The following is a 21313-nucleotide window of genomic DNA, read 5'->3' on the forward strand; positions in this document are numbered from 1 at the left end:
CACTTCACTTGACAAATCCATTTATTAAGGCCTTTGGTGCTCTCAACTAACGAGGACATCATTTTAACTACTATACAGTCAAATTGAAATGATTTTTTTTCACATAGTGTTTGATCCATGTTGCTCATGGGCTTGATGGTTGACTCCTGTCTTAATAAAAAATAGTTTTGGAAAGGCTAATGTAACATGTATTCTCCTTTTTGGAAAAATAAAAGTAAAATCAACATCAAAAATATGATTGTAGTCCTTTTATTAGAACAAAGAATGAGAAATGCTATAAAATCAAACTTATGCATGTCTTCTTTACAAAGATGAAAAAAATCAATGTTTTTCAGAAATTTAGACCACATGCACCCTTTCTTACTTTTAATTTCAATGAGTTTAGCTTGAATCAATATACAGAGCATTAAACTATAGTTTTCCAATAAGGGGATGAGGTCTCCTTGTCTTGCGTATTCCATTTACCAGTAATTAGTTATTTAATAATTGTGACAAACACATTGGCAAATGCTTTTGATTCACTTCAGACTGGAATTGTAAACCAGGACTCATTGAAATTTGTACAGTCAGAAGAAGATGCCCTGCAGCCATTTGTGCAGGCCAAACCTATATCTGGTGGATTTCCTGATGTTCCAGAGCTGCTTTTTGGGGTACATGGAGGACTGACATAGGGAGCCCTTTCCTCTACATTCTGTTGTGCTCAACGTTACATATTGTCCACAGTCCAAACCAGCATATTTTATTTTCAGTGACATGCCTAACAGTGAACAATTGAAAAGTAATATATATCCATTGACATTTCATATATGAGAGCAGCCATGGTGTATTTGGAGGATAAGGCTCACACTTGTGTTTTTAGATTCCCTTTTCACTTTGTTGTTCAGATAAACTGTCATTTGATGAAATCAAGTAGTAGGGGAGGGAATCAGAATACACAGGAGGAAAGGGAATTTCTCAAAACTCAAGGTACAGTTCACCAACCAAGCCATGACTTGGCTATTACATGTCACACCATGGTGTTAGAGCACTTTTAAAATCCATTAGTTAACATTCGATACTGTATATAGACAGTTCCCAAGTTATGAACAAGATAGGTTTTGTAGGTTTGTTCTTAAGTTGAATTTGTTTGTAAGTTGGAACAGGTACATTTTTAAGTATAACTCCAGTGTCATATCCATCTATTTATCGATCTAGCTATCTTTGGATAGCACAGGGATAGGTTAACACGCCTTTAACATTTATTTTGCTGTCTGTCAGTTTGGAGAACATTTGGCAATTCAAATCAGGCCCCAGAGTGGTCCCAGAGTCTCCATAAGAGTCAGAAAGCTATCCCACCTTCCCTTAATGGCGTAAATTGGAAAGTCATAACAGCTTTTAAAAATGTATTTTTATAAAATTTGCAGACCTCACAGACCCTACAGAGGGGATATAAACTGAGCCAGATTTTACACATTTTAACAATGATGATTAGTTTATATCCTGTTTTTCTTTTGATATTGGGACTCAAGGCAACTAACAACATTTTTAAGACAATACATTAAAACAATGCAGATGCCAAAGTAAAAGTATAAGCATAAGATTTAAAATTAAAAACTTATGTTCAAGCATTGAATATTAAATAATAAAATACAGTAGAAGATTATATACAAAACTTTTTAAAATAGAGTACTAAAAGACCAAACCCAATTCATTTGCAATGCCCTGATGGCACAAAAGGATTTTGTGCTGCTGACAGAAGGAGAGCAAGGATAGGGCCATCTCAGCACCACTAAGGTGGGTGTTCCGAAGTTTGGGAGTAGCCACTGGGTCTCCTCCCATATTCCCATCAAACAAGCTTTATAGCAGTGGTTCTCAACCTGTGGGTCTCCAGATGTTTTGGCCTTCAATTCCCAGAAATCCTAACAGCTGGTAAACCAACTGGGATTTCTGGGAGTTGTAGGCCAAAACACCTGGGGACCCACAGGTTGAGAACCACTGCTTTAGAGGGTGGTGGGACAGAAAGAAGAAGGTCTCCAAATGATCGAATGTGCTTTTACAAGAAGATTGTCTTTTAAGCTATATCACTTTCTACAAGGTGTGTTCATGTTAATGTTTTTAATTGTTTTATATGGTTTTGGTGCTGACTGTAAACTGCTCGGAGTCACTTGTGGGCTGAGAGGGGCGGTATATAAATACAGTAAATAAATAAAGGCTTTATAGGGCAAAAGAAGCACTTTGTAAACAAACCAGTAGCCAGACCTGGACTGCAGCTCTTTGGGACAACTGAAGTTTCTGAACACTCTTCAAAGGTGTGCAAAGCACATTGAAATAATCCAAACAGGGTGGGACCATGGTATATACCAGCATGGTCAAATCCCATTTCTCCAAGAATAAGCACAATTGGCACTCTAGCTTTAACTGTGCAAAAGCATTCCTATGACTGCTGAAATCTGAGCTTCCAGGTTCGGAACTGGATCAGAAATACCCCCAAACTGTGGATCTGTGTTTTCAGGGGGAGACATCAGCATTTGCATATAGAGTATCAGGCAATATAGCCCGTTAAAATGTTTACTTATGATCAGATACGGTGGTGATTACTTGAATAGCAATATACTTTATGCTAACAATAGATCAACTAGTGAGATTCAGGGGGGATAGAGTGAATACGTTTTTGCCCATCCTACTGATAAGGTCCCCCTGATTTTTGAGATCAGGGCTAGTTCTAGAAAATCCTGCCACATGTCTCTGTGCTTCTTTTTCCATGGAATCCTGCCCTCTTCCCTTGGTGGGAAGAAGAGGCTAAGAGCTTCCATTACTATAAGATTACACAGTTTTTATTCAAGTACTCTGGAACTTGTCCCTGCTGTCTGGCAACTGTGCTTCATAGTATGAATTAAATGGTTGTGATGATGATTACAATAACATGTATTTTGTGAATTAAAGAAGTTTACTTGCTGTGAGATCACATACATACAGAAGAATTAGACACAACTTTTAAAAACAAAACCATTATTGGTGAGAAAGCTAGTCAGATACCTCACACAACTATGTGCAAGTGAAGTTGGGGATGGTTAAAAATTGCTGCTGTACACAAACACACACAGTTATTCATACTCAAACAACAGTCCACCAAGATGGCTACTGTAAATATTTTTCTCAGGACTAAGTTCCACTATTCATTAAGACAAATGGTTTCAGAGAGACCTCAGATGATAATACTCAAATTTTCAACATGACTCTTTTGACAGAAAGATACAGCAAATGAATGAAGAGATGCAGGAAATTGATTGTATAACTTAAATGACCTCATAGCTCCATTCCTATAAATTGCAATTGGAGCGTGCTGTTGAGACATTTGCTTCCATTGCCTTTTAAGTTCTAGCAGCACCCAAAGTCCTTGTAATTGCACCACCCTGACATTTCTCTTAAATGATGGAGACACAATGTTCCTTTATATTTGTCATGTCCATATTCACCTAGATCATTTGATTGTGTTTAGAAATTAACTGTATAGTGGATGTGCTTTCATTGTTAATGTTAACCATTATTCTCATTATTTAACAGAAATGTCATATTTTCACTTTCTTATTAAATTCAGTTTTACTCCTTCTTAATAATTTTAAAATATGCCATGCAACTTGGAACAATGTTTGTAGCTTTTTTTTTCTCCCAACATTAATTTTTCCCAAACTCTTCAGGTTACTCAGATTAACATTAACAATAAAAAAAATTACCTACTCAATGAGGTACAGTTTGGTTACGGTTTCCATTCTAGCATCTGTATCAGATTATCAACCTGATTTTTTAAAAAAAGAAGAGAAACATTTAGTCAATTGGATTGAAATGACAAGGAGAGACTGTTTTTATGTGGTGGTAGAATTGAAGTAATTTGAGACAGTGTAAATGAAATTAAGGAATATATGAGAGATGCTTTTCAATTTTCTACTTATTTTGAAGTGTGAAAATAAAACAAAAAAACCCACTGACTTGCTGTTTTTGGAACAAAATATATACCAAATATTTATTGAGAAGATATTTAATGAAACATTTTTGTAAGTACAGAAAGTTATCTAAGTCTCTTTTGCTTATTTGTCTGTTTAGATTTAGAATAAAAGTTGGTAAATCAGATTACAACTAACTTACACAGGGATTTTTATGTGTTTGCATCCAAGCAGGTGAAGTTTTTGTTTGAATAATGTTACTGATGCTTTATTAATTTAGTTTCACATCAAAAAAACATTGAAAATTATGTATATTTGTCCATTCAGTATTCACAGGTATGGAATATGTACCTTAGCATAATGATCTCTAAATGCTTTCTGGAGATGTTCAACACATCTGGAATTACAATATTTTCTTAAATAGAAGAAAGCTGTTGTCACTTATTTCTGATCCTGTAATAAACTCAATCTATAATCTCCATTTGATTACTAGCAACCTCTTTGAGAGAAGATTGTTTTAATGATATTGATGCAGGAACATGTTGGGTATAGTTAGAATATACTTATTTTCATCTTAATCTTGTTTACCTCTGTGAAATTGCCTGTAAAGCTTTTGATCAGATTGTCAAAGACAGGAAAAGGTGTGTTCGCTAAGTCAGACTCTCTACTGCCTATTTCCTTCTTTAAGCACAAAAAACAGTGGCAAAATCTTGTTTCATTATCTGTATGATGTATTTTATCCCTGTAATTTGCCTATCTCCTAATTGATAGGTAATTAGGAGATAGGCAAATTGTTACCACTACTTATGGTTTTGAGAGTATTGTTGGACAAAAATAATTAATAGTATATCATAGCAAACATTTTTTTCAGATATACTGTAGTTCACAAAAGTTTTCTGTTTCTTTCTGCTTCTATATGTTCAGGTTTCTAAAATTCTTATATGTAGATTTTTATACACTGTCCTGTAGGTATGTCCATTATTTTGAGACAATTCTGTGCCTTTTCTGCTTTTGCTTGTGCCTTTATTAAGAGTCTGAAGTTGTCCTGTTGGAAAAATTCTGTATTTTCTAACTTGCATCTAGACTTTTTTCCCTCTGAAGTATTTTCCTTTCTGATTTCATAGAAGTTGGTTTGGATTAAGACATGCAGACATTTCTTCATTCTTTCCCAAACCAAGCAGGAAATGCATGCCATAGAGAGACAATGTTTTCAGAAAAGTCGCCAGTAATGGAATTATGAAAAGTAGCTTGCTAAATGCAATAGTTTTTTCACACTTGACATACTATTTAAATGCTCTGACTGCTTTCCTTTCTCTTTTAGGAATGCTTTTTAGATACTAAAAAATCAACTGTGTAAGATTGTTCACTAAAGAGTGGAAACAGGAAGTCAATATTGTATTTATTACTATTTATACTTTGGCGTTTAGGGTCATCCCCTCACTAAGCAACCAGATCAGATATCTGTACAGTTACCAAGAGGAAAACCTCTGAATCACACAAGTTTTTCATTGTCTAAAGTGGAAAATCTGCGAGAAAGAGGAGAAACTGGGTGAATAATTGCAGTAACATAGAATGTTAAGTTACTTAAGGAATAAGCAGTTCACAGGCACTAATGTGTGAGCAAAGGAAAAAGTGTCAATTTGATAGGGATTAAACTGTCACATGATCAAAGACCTTTAAGAGATTAGGGAAGGAGCAGGAGTAAAGAGGTTGAAGGAAGAGTTTAAGATAGGCAATGGACTGAGAATGACAAATCTGAGGGAAAGTGGCTGTAAATTGTGGCTTCAGTTAAAGCTTATAGAAATGGACATTGGATCTTAGAGCCGTAGCAAACTACAGGAAGCGAGAGCGAGCTTGTGCTAGAGCTGGCTCCAAAGCCCCGCCTTTTTCCCCCCGAGGCTATGAGCCAGTTTTGCTAGCGAAACAATTCTGCATGAAGCAGCAGCAAACTACGATCCATGCGAAGCCATGTCATTGTGTTCTTTCCTTTGAGTAGGGATGGTGTCAGATCAGAAAAGAATGGGCGATTGTGAAGATAAAACGGATTATGCAGTGTGTGTTGGGGGGGGGGGGGTAATTGATTTTGTAATTTGGGAGTTGTAGTTGCTAGGATTTATAGTTCACCTACAATCAAAGAGCATACTGAACTCCACCAACAATGGAGTTGGGGGGATGGATCTTTGGGGGGGGGGGAAACCATGACATTTGGGAGTTGCAGTTTCTGGGATTTATAGTTCACCTACAATCAAAGAGCATTCTGAACCCCACCAACGATGGAGTCTTGGGGGAAAAAAAACCATGACATTTGGGAGTTGCAGTTTCTGGGATTTATAGTTCACCTACAATCAAAGAGCATTCTGAACCCCACCAACGATGGAGTCTTGGGGGAAAAAAACCATGACATTTGGGAGTTGCAGTTTCTGGGATTTATAGTTCACCTACAATCAAAGAGCATTCTGAACCCCACCAACGATGGAGTCTTGGGGGAAAAAAACCATGACATTTGGGAGTTGCAGTTTCTGGGATTTATAGTTCACCTACAATCAAAGAGCATTCTGAACCCCACCAACGATGGAGTCTTGGGGGAAAAAAACCATGACATTTGGGAGTTGCAGTTTCTGGGATTTATAGTTCACCTACAATCAAAGAGCATTCTGAACCCCACCAACGATGGAGTCTTGGGGGAAAAAAACCATGACATTTGGGAGTTGCAGTTTCTGGGATTTATAGCTCACCTACAATCAAAGAGCATTCTGAACCCCACCAACGATGGAGTCTTGGGGGGAAAAAACTATGACATTTGGGAGTTGCAGTTTCTGGGATTTATAGTTCACCTACAATCAAAGAGCATTCTGAACCCCACCAACGATGGAGTCTTGGGGGGGAAAAACCATGACATTTGGGAGTTGCAGTTTCTGGGATTTATAGTTCACCTACAATCAAAGAGCATTCTGAACTCCACCAACGATGGAGTTTGGGGGGGGGGGGAATGACATTTGGGAGTTGCAGTTTCTGGGATTTATAGTTCACCTACAATCAAAGAGCATTCTGAACCCCACCAACGATGGAGTCTTGGGGGGAAAAAACCATGACATTTGGGAGTTGCAGTTTCTGGGATTTATAGTTCACCTACAATCAAAGAGCATTCTGAACTCCACCAACGATGGAGTTTGGGGGGGGGGGGGGAATGACATTTGGGAGTTGCAGTTACTGGGATTTATAGTTCACCTGCAATCAAAGCATGGCTAGTTTTCAGCTTGGAGGGGCCAGCCGAAAACTATACAACATTTATACTATTTTATTTTTAATTTGGAATCTATTAGTCATGTAATTTACTTACATCTATATAATTCAATAATTTCTTTCTCAACTTTCTGGTCGTTCACACAGTCATCCATCTTTAATCCTCTCTCTATTGCTAGAGAGACTGCTCTACCAGTTGAATCCAGCCAACTGAGAGAGTATGCTGGCAATGCAGCCCTAGCAAAGGAAAAACCACTCTGGCAGGGAGAAAGGGGCGGAGAGAGAGGCGCAGTCTCATGACGTCAGGGCCATGCTAGCACAGTTTGCTCCAGCAGGAGGCTAGTTTGCTACGGGCCTTAAAGAACCTCTGAAGAAGACACTGTGAAAGTCAGGAAGGCCTGTTTTCTCCTTAGGGAAGGGATGGAAGATGGGTGCTATGAAAGGTTACTGAAGGAAGCAGGGCAATGGACTGACAAGCTTCAGTAAACAAAGAATGGAGAAGACATAAGACTAAGAAAAAGAGGAACCAAGAAGGAAAAAAGGCTGGGTCAAAATTATTTAAATGGTCTACAGAGAGGCAAGAAACTTTTGAGGAGTGGAGGGAACCATTTTGTTGCTCCTTAGAATGGCAGTGTCTTCACCCACCTCCCAATATTGAGATTCCAGAGTTTGTTTGGGGGGGGGGGGGTCCAAAATGGCCACTAGTACACAGGGGCAAAGGATCAAATTGGTAAGGACACCAATCCTCCGATACCTGGGCAACACCAAGTATATACGCTGGTATGGAGTAGACCAGGCTCAATTGTCATTATGGCAATTATGTACTTATTTTAAAGTTTTAGAGTTTCAAAGTTTTAAAGTTTTAAATCTCTCAACCCTTAGACCTGATGTATTTGTGCAGGACTGTGTCCCTCTTCTCATGAGCTGGTCGTTGACCGTAATAAAGTGAACTTGAACTACACTGGTATGATTATAAAGCTTTGGATATGTTTTGTATAAAACATAAAAAGTAAAATAATGATGAAATTTAGATTGGACTGGTATGCCAATTCATCAGATGACTGTTAAATATTCTATAAACTCAAGGTATAGATAGCATTCTAGCTTTAATTCATTGTGTTTTAATTTTTTTGCCCCCAACTCTGCACTAATCATCAGGAGGAATCCTTGCAGAGTCGCAGAACTAGCTGGCAACTTGTAAAAACTTCAGGCGTCTCCCGATAGGAACATAAGTAGTCATGAATGGAAAAAGACACAAAGACTGACCATGACTACATCTTACTTGCTCCAGGAAGTAGGGCGTACTCCTTTCATGTGACAAGGCTGTTTTTAGTAACTGCTGCTGTCCATTTGATCATCTTAGGTGCATCTACACAGTGCACGTTTGTCTTGCAGAAAGTACCAAAGACGCAGGCCTGAGAGATAAGTTATTGTACAACATGTTAGTGTGGAAATAATTTTCCACTTGCCCCATGCAATTTTTTTAATAAATAAATATGAACCTAAAATAGCCCATCAAGTATATTGATTTTGACCAGGTGAATGTAGAATGTGATAAAACATGTCTCACACTGATATGATAAAGCAGAACTGAGGCACGCTGATACCTAGGTAGCAGGAAGACACTGGTATCCTCTGTGATCAGAGACTATAACTCACACAAAGCAAATTTGTTGATTCTAGAGCATGAAATTGAATTCAGCTCTTTATAGCTATTCAGGTTTCTTTACTACTTGCCTAGTTTTCTGCAACAAATAAAAATGGCTTCTAAGTAACATGACAAAGAAGCTCGTGTAAATGTTCAGGCATAGGTAATAGGTCTAGGTGGGTGTAGGCATTTAGTCTTAATTTAAAGTTTTGTGTGCAAATAATTTTTGATATGTATTTTGAGGCAGTCCTTATGAAACATACATTGTATCTGAGAAGTACTCAGACATGTACTCCAAAATAGTATGTGTAGTTTCTGATGGTTTTGCTTCCAAGCAGAAGCAATAACTGGACAAATGATTAGAAATATTATCATCATGATTTCCCTCCCTCCCACCTACCTACCTACCTACCTACCTACCTACCTTCCTACCTACCTTCCCTGTCTGTCTGCTTTTCTTTTTCTTTCTTTTTTGCCTTCTGGCTTAAGGAATGCTTTCACTAATAATTGCACAGATTACGAACTTATTAAATTGGAATACATTAATGATCTGATGCTGAAATGTCTTGATTTTTTTTAAATTTGATATTACCATAGTTTAGTAGCAAAGAATTGTGAAATAATTACTTTTCTTGTTAGACAGAATCAAATTACACTACTAACACATTGGTAGGTAATTTAATTCTGCTGCAAGTGAGTTTTTGACTGTTATGGGTTTTTTGGTATTATTTTAATTCCCCCCCCCCCCTTTTTTTGCAAGAAAGATACATCGGTGTATACTGTAATTGCTGTTCTCTTTTGATAAACTGAAACTGGGTTCAGTGACTAACTTGGCAGATATCTGACCCAAAGGGAAATAGGCTAGGCTTATGTAAATGAATGCAGCATTTAAGGAGAAACCTTATTTTGATTTAGATGTGTCATCAAAGATCTAGACTAATTGTTTTCATTCTCACAATTCATCGTAAAGGAACAGTTGTCCAACTGTATCAACACATTTGTTTAAACTTTCTTCATCTGATCATAAGACATTGGAGTGAACCACGTGCTATCTAAGTGCAGTCTCTGAAAATTGAATACTTGCTTATTAAAGAATCTATGTTTTTGGCAGTGAACATCCATAGTTTACTCAGATCTCTCTATTGGAAAGAATAGAGCCTGTAGTTGAGTTTGTCCTTTGAAAACACTGATGAATTCAGCAAAAGAGCAGATGTCACATGAGTACCCAGAAATATTGGCGCAATGCCAAAATAATGACAGAGACCCTATTTTAATTTTTTATCAAAGTCACAAAGACATTGTGGAGGCTTCTTTGCAGTCCCATCATACAGCTGAGATGGGGAACATGTTGTCCTCCAGATCTTGGTGGACTACAATTCCCATCAGTCTTCACATTGACAGCACTGGCTAAGGCTGGTGAGAGCTGCAATTCAACAGCGTTTGAAGGCCCATGTCTTCCCATTCCTGTTGTGCAGTGCACAAAAGTCATTTTGCATTAAAAATGTTTGACTCAGGGTAGTAAAATTGACGTCCTATATGTGTACACCTTTCATTTTTGATATACAAATTAAAATAAAGCTCACAAAATTGCTATGTCTAGAGCATTGATACTTTATGTATTGGATTTAAAATGTTGCTTTCTGATTTGAGTGTTCTGTATGGACTTGTTTTCTAAATAAAAACAGCTGCAAATAGAGTAGAGGGAACTTGGTCCCAAATAGAGTAGGACGGAGAAGCCTGGGGAAAAGTATAGTGGTGGAGCACTGATGCACATTAAAAGCTTTCTTTCTCATGCTTTTGTGGGAGAGTTTGCTGCCTGACCGCTGCAGTATGAAGTGCATTACACAGTCATTGTAGATGTGGCCAGTGAATTCTTTGTGCTGTTTGTCCATGTTAAGGCAAAGCTCCACACTGAAGATGCTAGTGATTGGCTAGTGATCATTCATTGCTTTCAACTTCTCTTAATTGAAATCCATTGATTGCCATTGATCTTTTGTGGCAGCAGTTTATTTCTGTACCCAAGCTTTATTGCTTCTTTTAGTCTCTTTTTGATAATATCTGATAACCTGTCTATCTTTCTTGCTGCTCAAAGTATGGTGCACAGATACATGAAGGTGATGTTTCTTTTTGATTTACTTTTTTTTTTACTTTGGCAGCCCCCATTTTGAAACAAAGGTACTGTTAGCATTTCTACCCTTTTTAGATAACCTGGTGTTTTCAAAATGTTTTGGACTCCCAGCTCCAAAGCACCAGGTAGCATTGTAAAGGTGTTATGGAAATCCTATTCAAAAACATTTTAAAAAGTAGTAAAATAGAAAGTGGAAAATGGCTTTAATTTCAGAAGCAACTTTAGATATTTGAGACTGTTAGGTATAATGGAGGTTTTTTGTGCAAACATGTGTCAGCCTGCTGGAAAGACAAGTCTTTATTAACTAAAGAACTCAAAATTAATAAATATTTTCTATTATAGAAGATTCCTCACTTCAGAGTGTAATTTTAAACATTTGTTCATATTATGCATCACAGGATTTTTGAAACAAAATAGTACATGTAGAATGACTTGGAAAATGTAGAATGATTTGGAGAAATGGTATAACAGTAACCGTTTTTGTATTGGAAATTTATGAAAGTTTTCAAAGTTAAAAAAGAAATGCTTTCCAGGCATTTCATTCCTTGGACTTGTAAAAATTGTCCGAATTGCTCAGACTTTGACATTGTAGAACATGGTTTGCTGTGTGGCTGAAAATCCAACGTTTAATCCTATCCTTGGTCATGAGAAACCTCAGCTCAGTTCCTTCTTTTACCACAGAGATCTTTGTGACCTCAGAAAATTACTAAGTGGTTGATTTCTTCCGCTTCAGAGGTGCAAATGCACTATATGTAGCCTACTTTATAACATTGAATGGTTAAAAGCACGGTACTTTGCCTATCAACTAAAACAAATTCCACTAAATTCAGTTGTGACTTAGTGGTGAGTAAGAATGTTTAAAACTGTCGCCTCTTAAACAAATCCTTAAAATGAAGGAAAGACTAGACTTGGAATGCAAGACAATAACTAGATTTGGACATGTTCTGTGGTTTTAGGCATGGTAGAGAAAGTTTTGAAATTCCTCTATGTAGTTTGTACAACTAGTCCAAGACATGTAGGTTTTGCTGGTACAAAATGAGAGATTATGTGAAGTTTCACTAGCACAGATCATATACTCTGTTTTATAGAAGCAAGCCCGTCAGCTGTTGTATTTCACTCTGCAGATACTTAACTTTCTTTCAATTATGCAATTTAGCACTGTTTCCTTATGTTAAAAGGATTATTAGAGGCTCTCTAGTAAGTATTTTCTTATTTGTCATTGCATTGGAGTGAAGGAGCAGCAAATGTTGAGATGTTGGGAAAGAAGTTGCTATAAGTCTCTATTGGATCTGCATTGTGTATTATTTGCTATTAGCCCAAATCAGCTGTGCTTCCATAGAATTCTGGGCTTCTTCAAAAGATGGCTAGGGGTTCTGTAAAAGGTTATGTGTGGGAAAGAATCACTTTTTAAAACTGTAGAGATAATGGCAATGCATTGGTTCACTGAGAAATTAAATAATTTTAAGGGCTCCTCCAGAATAAAAAAGCTTGACACAAAACCTGTCTTCTGTCATTTGGTTCATGCTGTGAACCTACTGTGAACATGACAGGCAATGTCATTTTTTTTGGTTGACAGTGGAATCTTTTTCCTGGGCATCCCAAGGAGTCCCTCTTTTGGTTCTGGATGTATCAGCATTCTTTTGAAGTGTTGCTATTTCATTTAGCTAGAGGCCTATAATGGTATTGAAAATTGGCATGAAACTATTTCAGACTTCATTCTTAGCCATCTACTGATTTATACCATATAGTATAAAGCTGGCTACTGATGTCTACATTATTGTTTGCTTGTCTGGCTGCCTAGTGTATGTCTATGTTGATTATCAGTACTGCGTCAATTGATACAGATAAGATTCCTAAGAATGACTTGAAAGAGTTGTGGTGTCTGAGTATCCAGCTGCAATTTTTTACATACTGGCTTAGGAGTAAGCTCTAGTGCAATAACTTGGTTGCAACACACATCTCAGATCTGTGCAAGGTAAAATATATTGCTCAATTAGAGCTAACACTAGAAGACACATTTACATGGAAGTTCCTCACCCTGAGATTAGTGCACGGTGACTTTGACTAATGTAAATTCTACTTTCCTCTTTTTATGGTGATTATGTTTTCAGAAAATTTAAATTCTACTTGGTACTGACTGAAGCCCATTGCATTTATTGGAATAAAATTGATTCAATTGAATTTTGTCTGAATTTCATTTTACCAAGCTTCTCTTTATATCTTTTTTAAACAAATAAACTATATTTCATTTGAAAGATAATTCATATTAAACCGCTGTAATCAAGTACATTTTTCATGAATAAAAATAATACATTTTTCCTTAATTTCAGGGAGAATCTATAAAATACTTCCTGGACAACTTGGACAAACTTGGAGAACCAGTAAGTTTACTCTTTATTTATTTATTTTTAAACACTATTGCATGGGGAAGGAAAACTTTGAACTTTTAATACTTGGAAATTTAATAGTTAACTGTTACCTCAATGCAAAGTAAATGTGAGAGAACATGACAATTTATTACTGGTTTTGATAGGGAAACTCAGTAGTGGGTTTGCTATTCTCTTTTAAAGAACTTTGGTTCTTGAAACACTTCTTTGATTTATACATGGCAAAACAGTCCTAATTACCCATTTCTCAAGAGTAACTTCTTCACTATGTTACGCCTTCCACCCTGCCTTACATATATTAAAAAGAAACCAAAATACATAAAAGAAGGATTAAATGGTGAACTTCAGTAGTAGAAAAGCATGTTCTAAGGCAGTAGTTCCCATTCTTTTTTTTGTCCAGGGACCACTTTGACTAGGGCCCACTCTCCAACATTAGTACCAAAAGAGTTACAAATCAGTTTTTGGTCACCTTTAGATTTGGTTTAGGGTGCTGATTCAGAAAATTCCATTGGATAGACCACATCAGCTCTAGTTTCTGATACAGAACATATCATGGTCGGCTACAGGGAAGGAGTGGCAGGCAGCCGAAAGGAGCAGAAATAAAATAAAATAAAGAGGAAAGAGGCTCACGGACCAGATTTTCATCCTCGTGATCCACAGCCCACAGGTTAAGACACACTGTTCTAGAGGAACTGGAAGAAGGTGTCCCACCACAGCCCCATGTGCTCCCAAACCCAGCTCTGGAAGCTTGAAACCAACCTCTGCATTTTATTTTTCAGAGACCTACGGGGCAGGGTAGAGAGCAATTCTGCCTTTGCACTTGGACCACTAATAATAAACAGTGATTTGAAATGTTTCTAATTCATATCTAAAATTTACACAAGTTTTATCTCCCATGTGGGAGGGGATCCTCTGTTTTACAGCATTATTCTAGATGTCACAAGCTTGATGCCAGTTTGTTGAATAAAACAGGAGCTGAGACTAAACAGTCCTTTTTCCTCATTCTTTTCACTTTCTGCTTTCACAATGCACACATTCTGTAAATATTTAATTCAGTGAAATGAAAGATACTTAGAAGATCAGCATTCTTTCTCATTATTTTGATTTTGATTTTATGCCTAAATTTGGTTTGAAGTTTTTAAAAACATGCTTAGATAACGAAGAATCAAGTTGTTTATATGCTAAACATGCTGAGTCAATAATTCTAAGGTTCAGTAACATGCACAGTTGATAGTATTAATAACAGTATTTTTCTTTCTTTCATAGGACTATCTTCCTTCTCAGCAAGATATTCTATTGGCACGAAGACCTACCAAAGGGATCCATGAGTACGATTTTCAGATTAAAAATGTTCCCTTCAAGATGGTTGATGTAGGTGGCCAAAGGTCAGAGCGAAAACGTTGGTTTGAATGCTTTGACAGTGTCACTTCAATATTGTTCCTGGTTTCATCAAGTGAATTTGACCAGGTACTTATGGAGGATCGACAAACAAATCGCCTTACAGAATCTCTGAACATTTTTGAAACAATAGTCAACAATCGGGTTTTCAGCAATGTGTCCATCATTCTTTTCCTAAACAAGACAGACTTACTTGAGGAAAAAGTGCAAAAAGTGAGCATCAAGGACTACTTCCCAGAATTTCAAGGTGATCCCCACAACTTGACAGACGTCCAAAAATTCCTGGTGGATTGTTTTCGTACCAAACGCCGGGACCAGCAGCAGAAGCCCTTATATCACCACTTCACCACTGCTATTAATACAGAAAACATCCGCCTTGTGTTTCGTGATGTCAAGGATACCATCCTTCATGACAACCTCAAGCAGCTCATGCTACAGTAATGGGCAAAAAAGATTTTGGGTTAATAGTTTACAGCAGGAGTTGAAAAAATGGCCTATTAGACCTCATCATGTGTGGGTAAAGGCTGCTGCTGTTCAAGTTATTGCCAATTTCTCTTGAAATTCGGGCTTTACTTTTTCCACTGTAATTTTGTTTTCAATCAGTTTTAATTTCTTAACAGACTTTTTAAAGCTAACTCAAAGTTTTAACCTCTTCCATCTTTTTCAGTTTGATAAAAGCTTGTATTCCTATAACATCTATTAATGTATAGACATGTGGTTGAAAGAATTTACTTTGGAAATTTGCTAAAGTGGTTTGGCATGTGAAATTGATAACAAGAGACCTGATACAACTTTGGACTGCTCTCCAAGCTTGGCCAACTGCTACCACCTGTGCTCTCTGGCAAACTGCTCTGCCCAACTATTAAGCTGTACTTGAAGTTTACAATTGTGTTTATGCTTCCATGCCATTGGGGGTGCTCAGAAATGGTACCAGAAAGGAAAACAATTGTCCACTACCACTGAATATTTTAATCAAAATGGTTTCTGTATAAACGCCTGGTATTGATTGCTGATTGATAGCTCTTACAGTTTGAGAAATCTATGCTTTCATAGTTTGATGCCAAAATAGCATAAAGCACACAGCTGCTTCTAGCTTTTGAAAGCCTCTTGTCATTTTCTGTGAATAAGCCATTGTTGAACACAGCTACTTGGATTTTTTTTCTCCCACTTAGAACAGATATTGTAGTTTGGGTAATCAAGGAAGCCAAGCATGAGATTTGTTTCTGCTCAACAATCACAGTGTTTATAGATGTCAGATGCAACTTGTTAAAGTCATATGACAACACTGAGAGAGTACACAGCTGTAGTTGACACAGTGCTGGCTATTATATTAGCAAAAAAGACAAAACTTGTTTTTAAAAATAAAAGCACTAAATGGTGTTCCAGCAATTCCATACTGCAAAAAAAAAAAAAAAAATGAAATGAAAAAGGGATGCCATGTTCCATCTTGATTGCTGCACACCTCAGTAATTTAGCCTTGCAATCAATCACTCAGCGGAAATGAAACTGATGTCTTGACTATTTTTCATCTCAGTTTTAAGAATGCTAGTAGTACTTTGGTTTCTCAGGAATTTGTTGAAAGCCTATACATTACTGGTTACTCTTACATTGCCATATAATTCAAATTATTAAAGGAAAGAATCCACATTATCTGCTTTGAACTGGATTATCTGAATCTACATTTGCATATAATCCAGTTCAAAGCGGATAATCTGGATTTTATATGGCAGTATAGAAGGGCCTAAGTCTTATTATACTGTGCTTTAGCAAGGACTGCTACAAAGAGATTAGCACTTATGCTTCTTTTAATACTTTACTGCCATTATATATGTGAGTGGTTAACATGATCAGAGATTAGCAGCACAACTTCCTTTTTGTTGTTGCCCAAATATACATTGCTAGGACTCTCAGATGCATAATATTTGTGGAAGGAAGTCAGTCTGCAAAATGTCTGTTATTTTGAAAACCAATTTAAATTTCTGCCTCATGTTAGATGTGGGAAACAAAGAGCTTTTGCAAATTATGTGCTTTAATAGAATAGGCTCAACATTTTTCTCAGTTCTTCAGTGGGCCTACTTCAGTGCTAGTAAATGCTAGTTAAAGCAAAAACTTTTAAACCTAAAGTGCCTGTTAATTTCTTTTTCTTGCAGTGGCCTTAACATAAATGCCAGTTTACCTGATAGTGGCCTTTGTTTAGAGAAAAGGAGCACTCCATTGCCAGAATAGTACACAGCACAAAGTTGTTCACAAGCTTTTCCATATTTTCTAGACAGTGTATACATGTCACCAGCAGATTCTTGAAGGTTATAAAGGGAAACGGAATATATGTTATAGGGGTGTGCTATTTCTCCTGCACCATCATTCTTTCAGAATCCCACAAAATTCATACATTAGAATGAGTTTAGACTTACTATGCTCCTGTCTACAAAATAGTATGTGGATAAGGACAGTTCCTGTTTTTAATCAGATTCTCTATTGGTTTTAGCTAACAAATCAAGATATATGTAAACTCTGTATATTATGAAACAAGAATAACGGTTGAGTCAGTTTTGTAATAGGGTACAGAGCTTACTGCTAATGGGAGTAAGATGTTGCATTGTATTATAGAAAGAAAGCAATAAAAAGACATGAGCTTTGGGAATAAAATAATTTTCATATATAATCAGGGTAAAGCACATGCTGCATGCGACACGCATGCTGTACATGCTGTTTTTTCAAAATCAAAAGCAATTGTAGAATATCCCAAATGGAAAAGGGAAGGGCAGAAAAAACTGCTTAAAACAAATGTCATATTTAATTTACATATTATGACATTGGTGTTGATACCATATATCTTTAAAGAGATTCTCAATCTCAAGAAAGCAGTATCACAGATTGTTCGCTATTTAAAAAGATACTGTCTTGTCCTGCTATGAATCCCAATCACTGTGGTTCCAAGGCTATAGGACAACTATCTTGGAGAATATTGTGACATATTTTACAATCATCTTGCTGCCATTCCAAGATGTTCTGGTGGTTTCTAATTGTGCAAAGACAGCTAAAAAATAATTGTCTGGCTAAGAGGAATGGCTCAATCGTCTAAATTGACCCTATGGATATCAAAATCTATTTTTATGTAGAAATATTTTGAAAATCTTGTATTTTCAGGTGCACTTGTTTCAAATTACAGGCCTGTTTGGCCAGATACATACTGTCTCGATCTTAAAACAGGAATGAGACTATGTCTTATTCCCAGGCTTGCCTGTGAATAGATTTCCAGTAGGAAGGAGTAACTTGAAGGATCCCCAAAAGAGGACATTTGAGTAAGGGCAGGGATTGGTAGATGGCAGAGATGCTTCATGGGCATGGTCTCTTTAAATCTTTTCTATCAATATAGATTTTACTGTCTTACAAAATTATGTGAGGAAGTAATCTTAGGAAGCCTGGATATCAGGGCAGTGTCAACCATTTTGGTTCAAGCCACTGATTAGATTTGGATATGCTACTCAGTTGCTCACCAGTAATCTTTTATACGCTTTTCTCTATTTGACGGTACCACAAGATAAATATTTCTAAAATTAGACCTTAAGGATACATAATATTGCAATAGTGCCATTTGCAGGTTTATGTTGTGCTTGAAAGCAGTAATTGCCACATAATTAAAACAGCTTCCCCATCTCAGAGCACCAGTCAAGAGTTTTTATTCTATAAAGCCTTTCTCTAAAATACATATTTTGTAATAAAAAGCCCCTTATCAATCTTTTAATGAAACCAAGATTTGTAAGTTTTGTATAAATGTGGGGTGTTTTGCGGCTTTACATTTTTTTATATGTATAACTTTTATAACTTTTCCAGAGACTAAGAGAATCCTCTACTTGTAAATTTCTCCCTTGCCTTGGTTCAGTGTTGGCAATAAATTATTTCTAAAGACCTTCTTAAAGGAATTACTTTAAAATGGTTCGATTTACTAATAGATAAAGGTCTCCATTAGTTGTACATTGCTCTCTGTACATACTTTGCAGGTGTTTCAGCCATTAATATTGCCTTATGTAAAGTAAATTACTGACAACAAATAAACAATCTACATCCTCACTGTGCATACGGAGTATATATTTTTGTGGTTTTGAAACTGGTTTTCTTCAGAAAATAATTTTGCTCACAGCAAAGGCAGTTTTGGTCTTTGCCAAACTTTGATGGAAATGGGTTGCTGTGAGTTTTCCAGGCTCTATGGCCATGTTCCAGAAATATTCCTTCCTGATGCTTTGCCCACATCTATGGCAAACTTCCTCAGTAGTTATGAAGTGTGTTGGAAACTAGGCAAGTGGGGTTTATATATCTGTGGAATGACCAGGGTGGGAGAAATAACTCTTGTCTGTTTTAGGCAAGTGTGAATGTTGCAATTGGCAAGTTTGATAAGCATTGAATGGCCTTGCAGCTTCAAAGCCTGGCTGCTTTGCCTGAGGGAATCTTTTGCTGGGAGGTGTGTTAGCTGGCCCTGATTATTTCTTCTCTGGAATTCCTGTTTTCTGAGTGTTGTTCTTTGCTATCCTGATTTTAGAGTTTTTTAATACTGGTAGCCAGATTTTGTTCATTTTCATGGTTTCCTCCTTTCTGTTGAAATTGTCCACATGCTTGTGGAGTTCAATGGCTTCTCTGTGTAGTCTGACATGGAATCAAGGAACATGAAAGAAACTGCAGACTAGTCAACCAGAGAAGTCAGCCATAGCAAAGCTCTTGATAAACCAACCTGGATACAATATATTATTTAAGAACACAGAAATGCTGAAGCACTCTAAACGTCAGGAGAGAATGTTTCTAGAACATGTGTTTTTTTAATAAATTGTACTTGTGTTTTTGTGGCATTTAATTTTACAAGTCACAGGAAGGCTGAGAGGGGTGGTATACAAATACAGTAAAGAAATAAATCAAGCAAAAAGTGGGTGCTAGAAAAACTAACTAAAGCTGACTGGAACAACATGGGGATCACAACCAGACACAGTGAAGACATCTTGCCCTTGCACTTTGCTACTCTGCTGCTGAGTACACATGCCCAGTGTGGAACATATCTCACCACGTTAAAACAGTGGACGTAGCTCTTAAGGAGACATGCCACATTATCACAAGATGTCTAAACTATACTGTTTAGCCGTTACTTACTTTACTTAGGCGATCACTCGTAGTCTGAGGATGATGGTCCTCCAAGTTCGGTGTTGTGGCGGTGGGTCCGTAAGTGAATGTGGAGCCCTATTTTTTTATTTTTTATCTGCATCTTCTCCCACAGTGAGGGCATTGGTTTCCAGGTGGAAGGTGGTCCCAGTCGGGGTTGGCTTGATGGGCCTTCCTCTTGGCATGTTTCTCTCTTTCGCCCTCCATTCATGCCTCTTCAAATTCTGCAGCACTGCTGGTCACAGCTTACCTCCAACTGGAGCGCTCAAGGGCCAAGGCTTCCCAGTTCTCAGTGTCTATGCCAGAGTTTTTAAGGTTGGCTTTGAGCCCGTCTTTGAATCTCTTTTCCTGCCCACCAACATTCCGTTCTTGAGTTCAGAGTAGAGCAGCTGCTTTGGGAGACAGTGGTCGGGCATTCGGACAACGTGGCCGATCCAGTGGAGTTGATGGCGGAGGACCATCGCTTCAATCCTGGTGCTCTTTGCTTCTTCTAGCACGCTGACATTTGTCCGCTTGTCTTCCCAAGAGATTTGCAGGATTTTCCGGAGACAGCGCTGATGGAATTGTTCCAGGAGTTGCATGTGACGCCTGTAGACAGTCCACGTCATACAGGCATAGAGCAGGGTTGGGAGGACAATAGCATTATGAACAAGCACCTTGGTACCCTACGGATGTCCCGGTCCTCAAACACTCTGCTTCATTCGGAAAAATGCTGCACTCGCAGAGCTCAGGCAGTGTTGAATTCCAGTGTCAATGTTGACTTTTGTGGAGAGGTAGCTACCAAGGTAGCATTTTCTAATGTTACTTAGCTGTATTTCTGGCATTGGAGAGGGATTGGCTGGTGACTGCTGGAAGAGCACTTTGGTTTTCTCGATGTTTAATGACAGGCTGAGCTTCTCGTATGCTTCTGCGAAGGTGTGTAGAGTGGCTTGTAGATCTTCTGAATGTGCACAGATGACATTGTCATCAGCATACTGGAGTTCTATAATAGATGTTGTTGTAACCTTGGTTTTGGCTTTCAGTCTGCTGAGGTTAAATATCTTGCCATCTGTCCGATAGATGATTTCCACTCCAGTGGGAAGCTTCCCATCAACAAGGTGAAGTATCATAGCAATGAAGATGGAAAATAAAGTTTAGGTATTTAGCCGGCATTGCGCCACCTGATATCTGCAGGAAAGTAGCAGCCAGCAATGAAAGGACCAAAACAATGAAATCTCCAGCCCATCCTCTGTTCGGGTATCAGCCAGCATGCCAACGACTTAAATCAAGAAACAGCTTTCCTAAGATCTACAGAGACACTCACATGAACACTTCAGCAAGTGAGAGTCCAAAAGTGGCAGGCTAAAACCCAATCTTCAGTCAGTGACTGAGACTGAATGAGAAACTCCCTCCTGGGCACACAGAAGATTGGGCAACTTGGAAGGCGCTGGAGAAACTGCAGTCT

At 37.6% G+C, this 21313-nt stretch overlaps 1 protein-coding gene across 1 annotated transcript in view; it reads left to right on the forward strand.

The window, feature by feature from the left end:
* The window catches only part of GNA13 (G protein subunit alpha 13), a 33353-nt gene extending 14558 nt beyond the window's left edge, over positions 1-18795 (forward strand). The window contains exons 3-4 of the mRNA XM_060763046.2: positions 13270-13320; positions 14593-18795. Coding sequence (XP_060619029.1) covers positions 13270-13320; positions 14593-15165 — 624 coding nt within the window. The 3' untranslated portion in view covers positions 15166-18795. The remainder of the gene's footprint in view (positions 1-13269; positions 13321-14592) is intronic.
* The last annotated feature ends 2518 nt before the right edge of the window (positions 18796-21313 follow it).

This window comes from Anolis sagrei, chromosome 2 (genome assembly GCF_037176765.1).
Source record: "Anolis sagrei isolate rAnoSag1 chromosome 2, rAnoSag1.mat, whole genome shotgun sequence".
NCBI classification, from domain to species: domain Eukaryota; kingdom Metazoa; phylum Chordata; class Lepidosauria; order Squamata; family Dactyloidae; genus Anolis; species Anolis sagrei.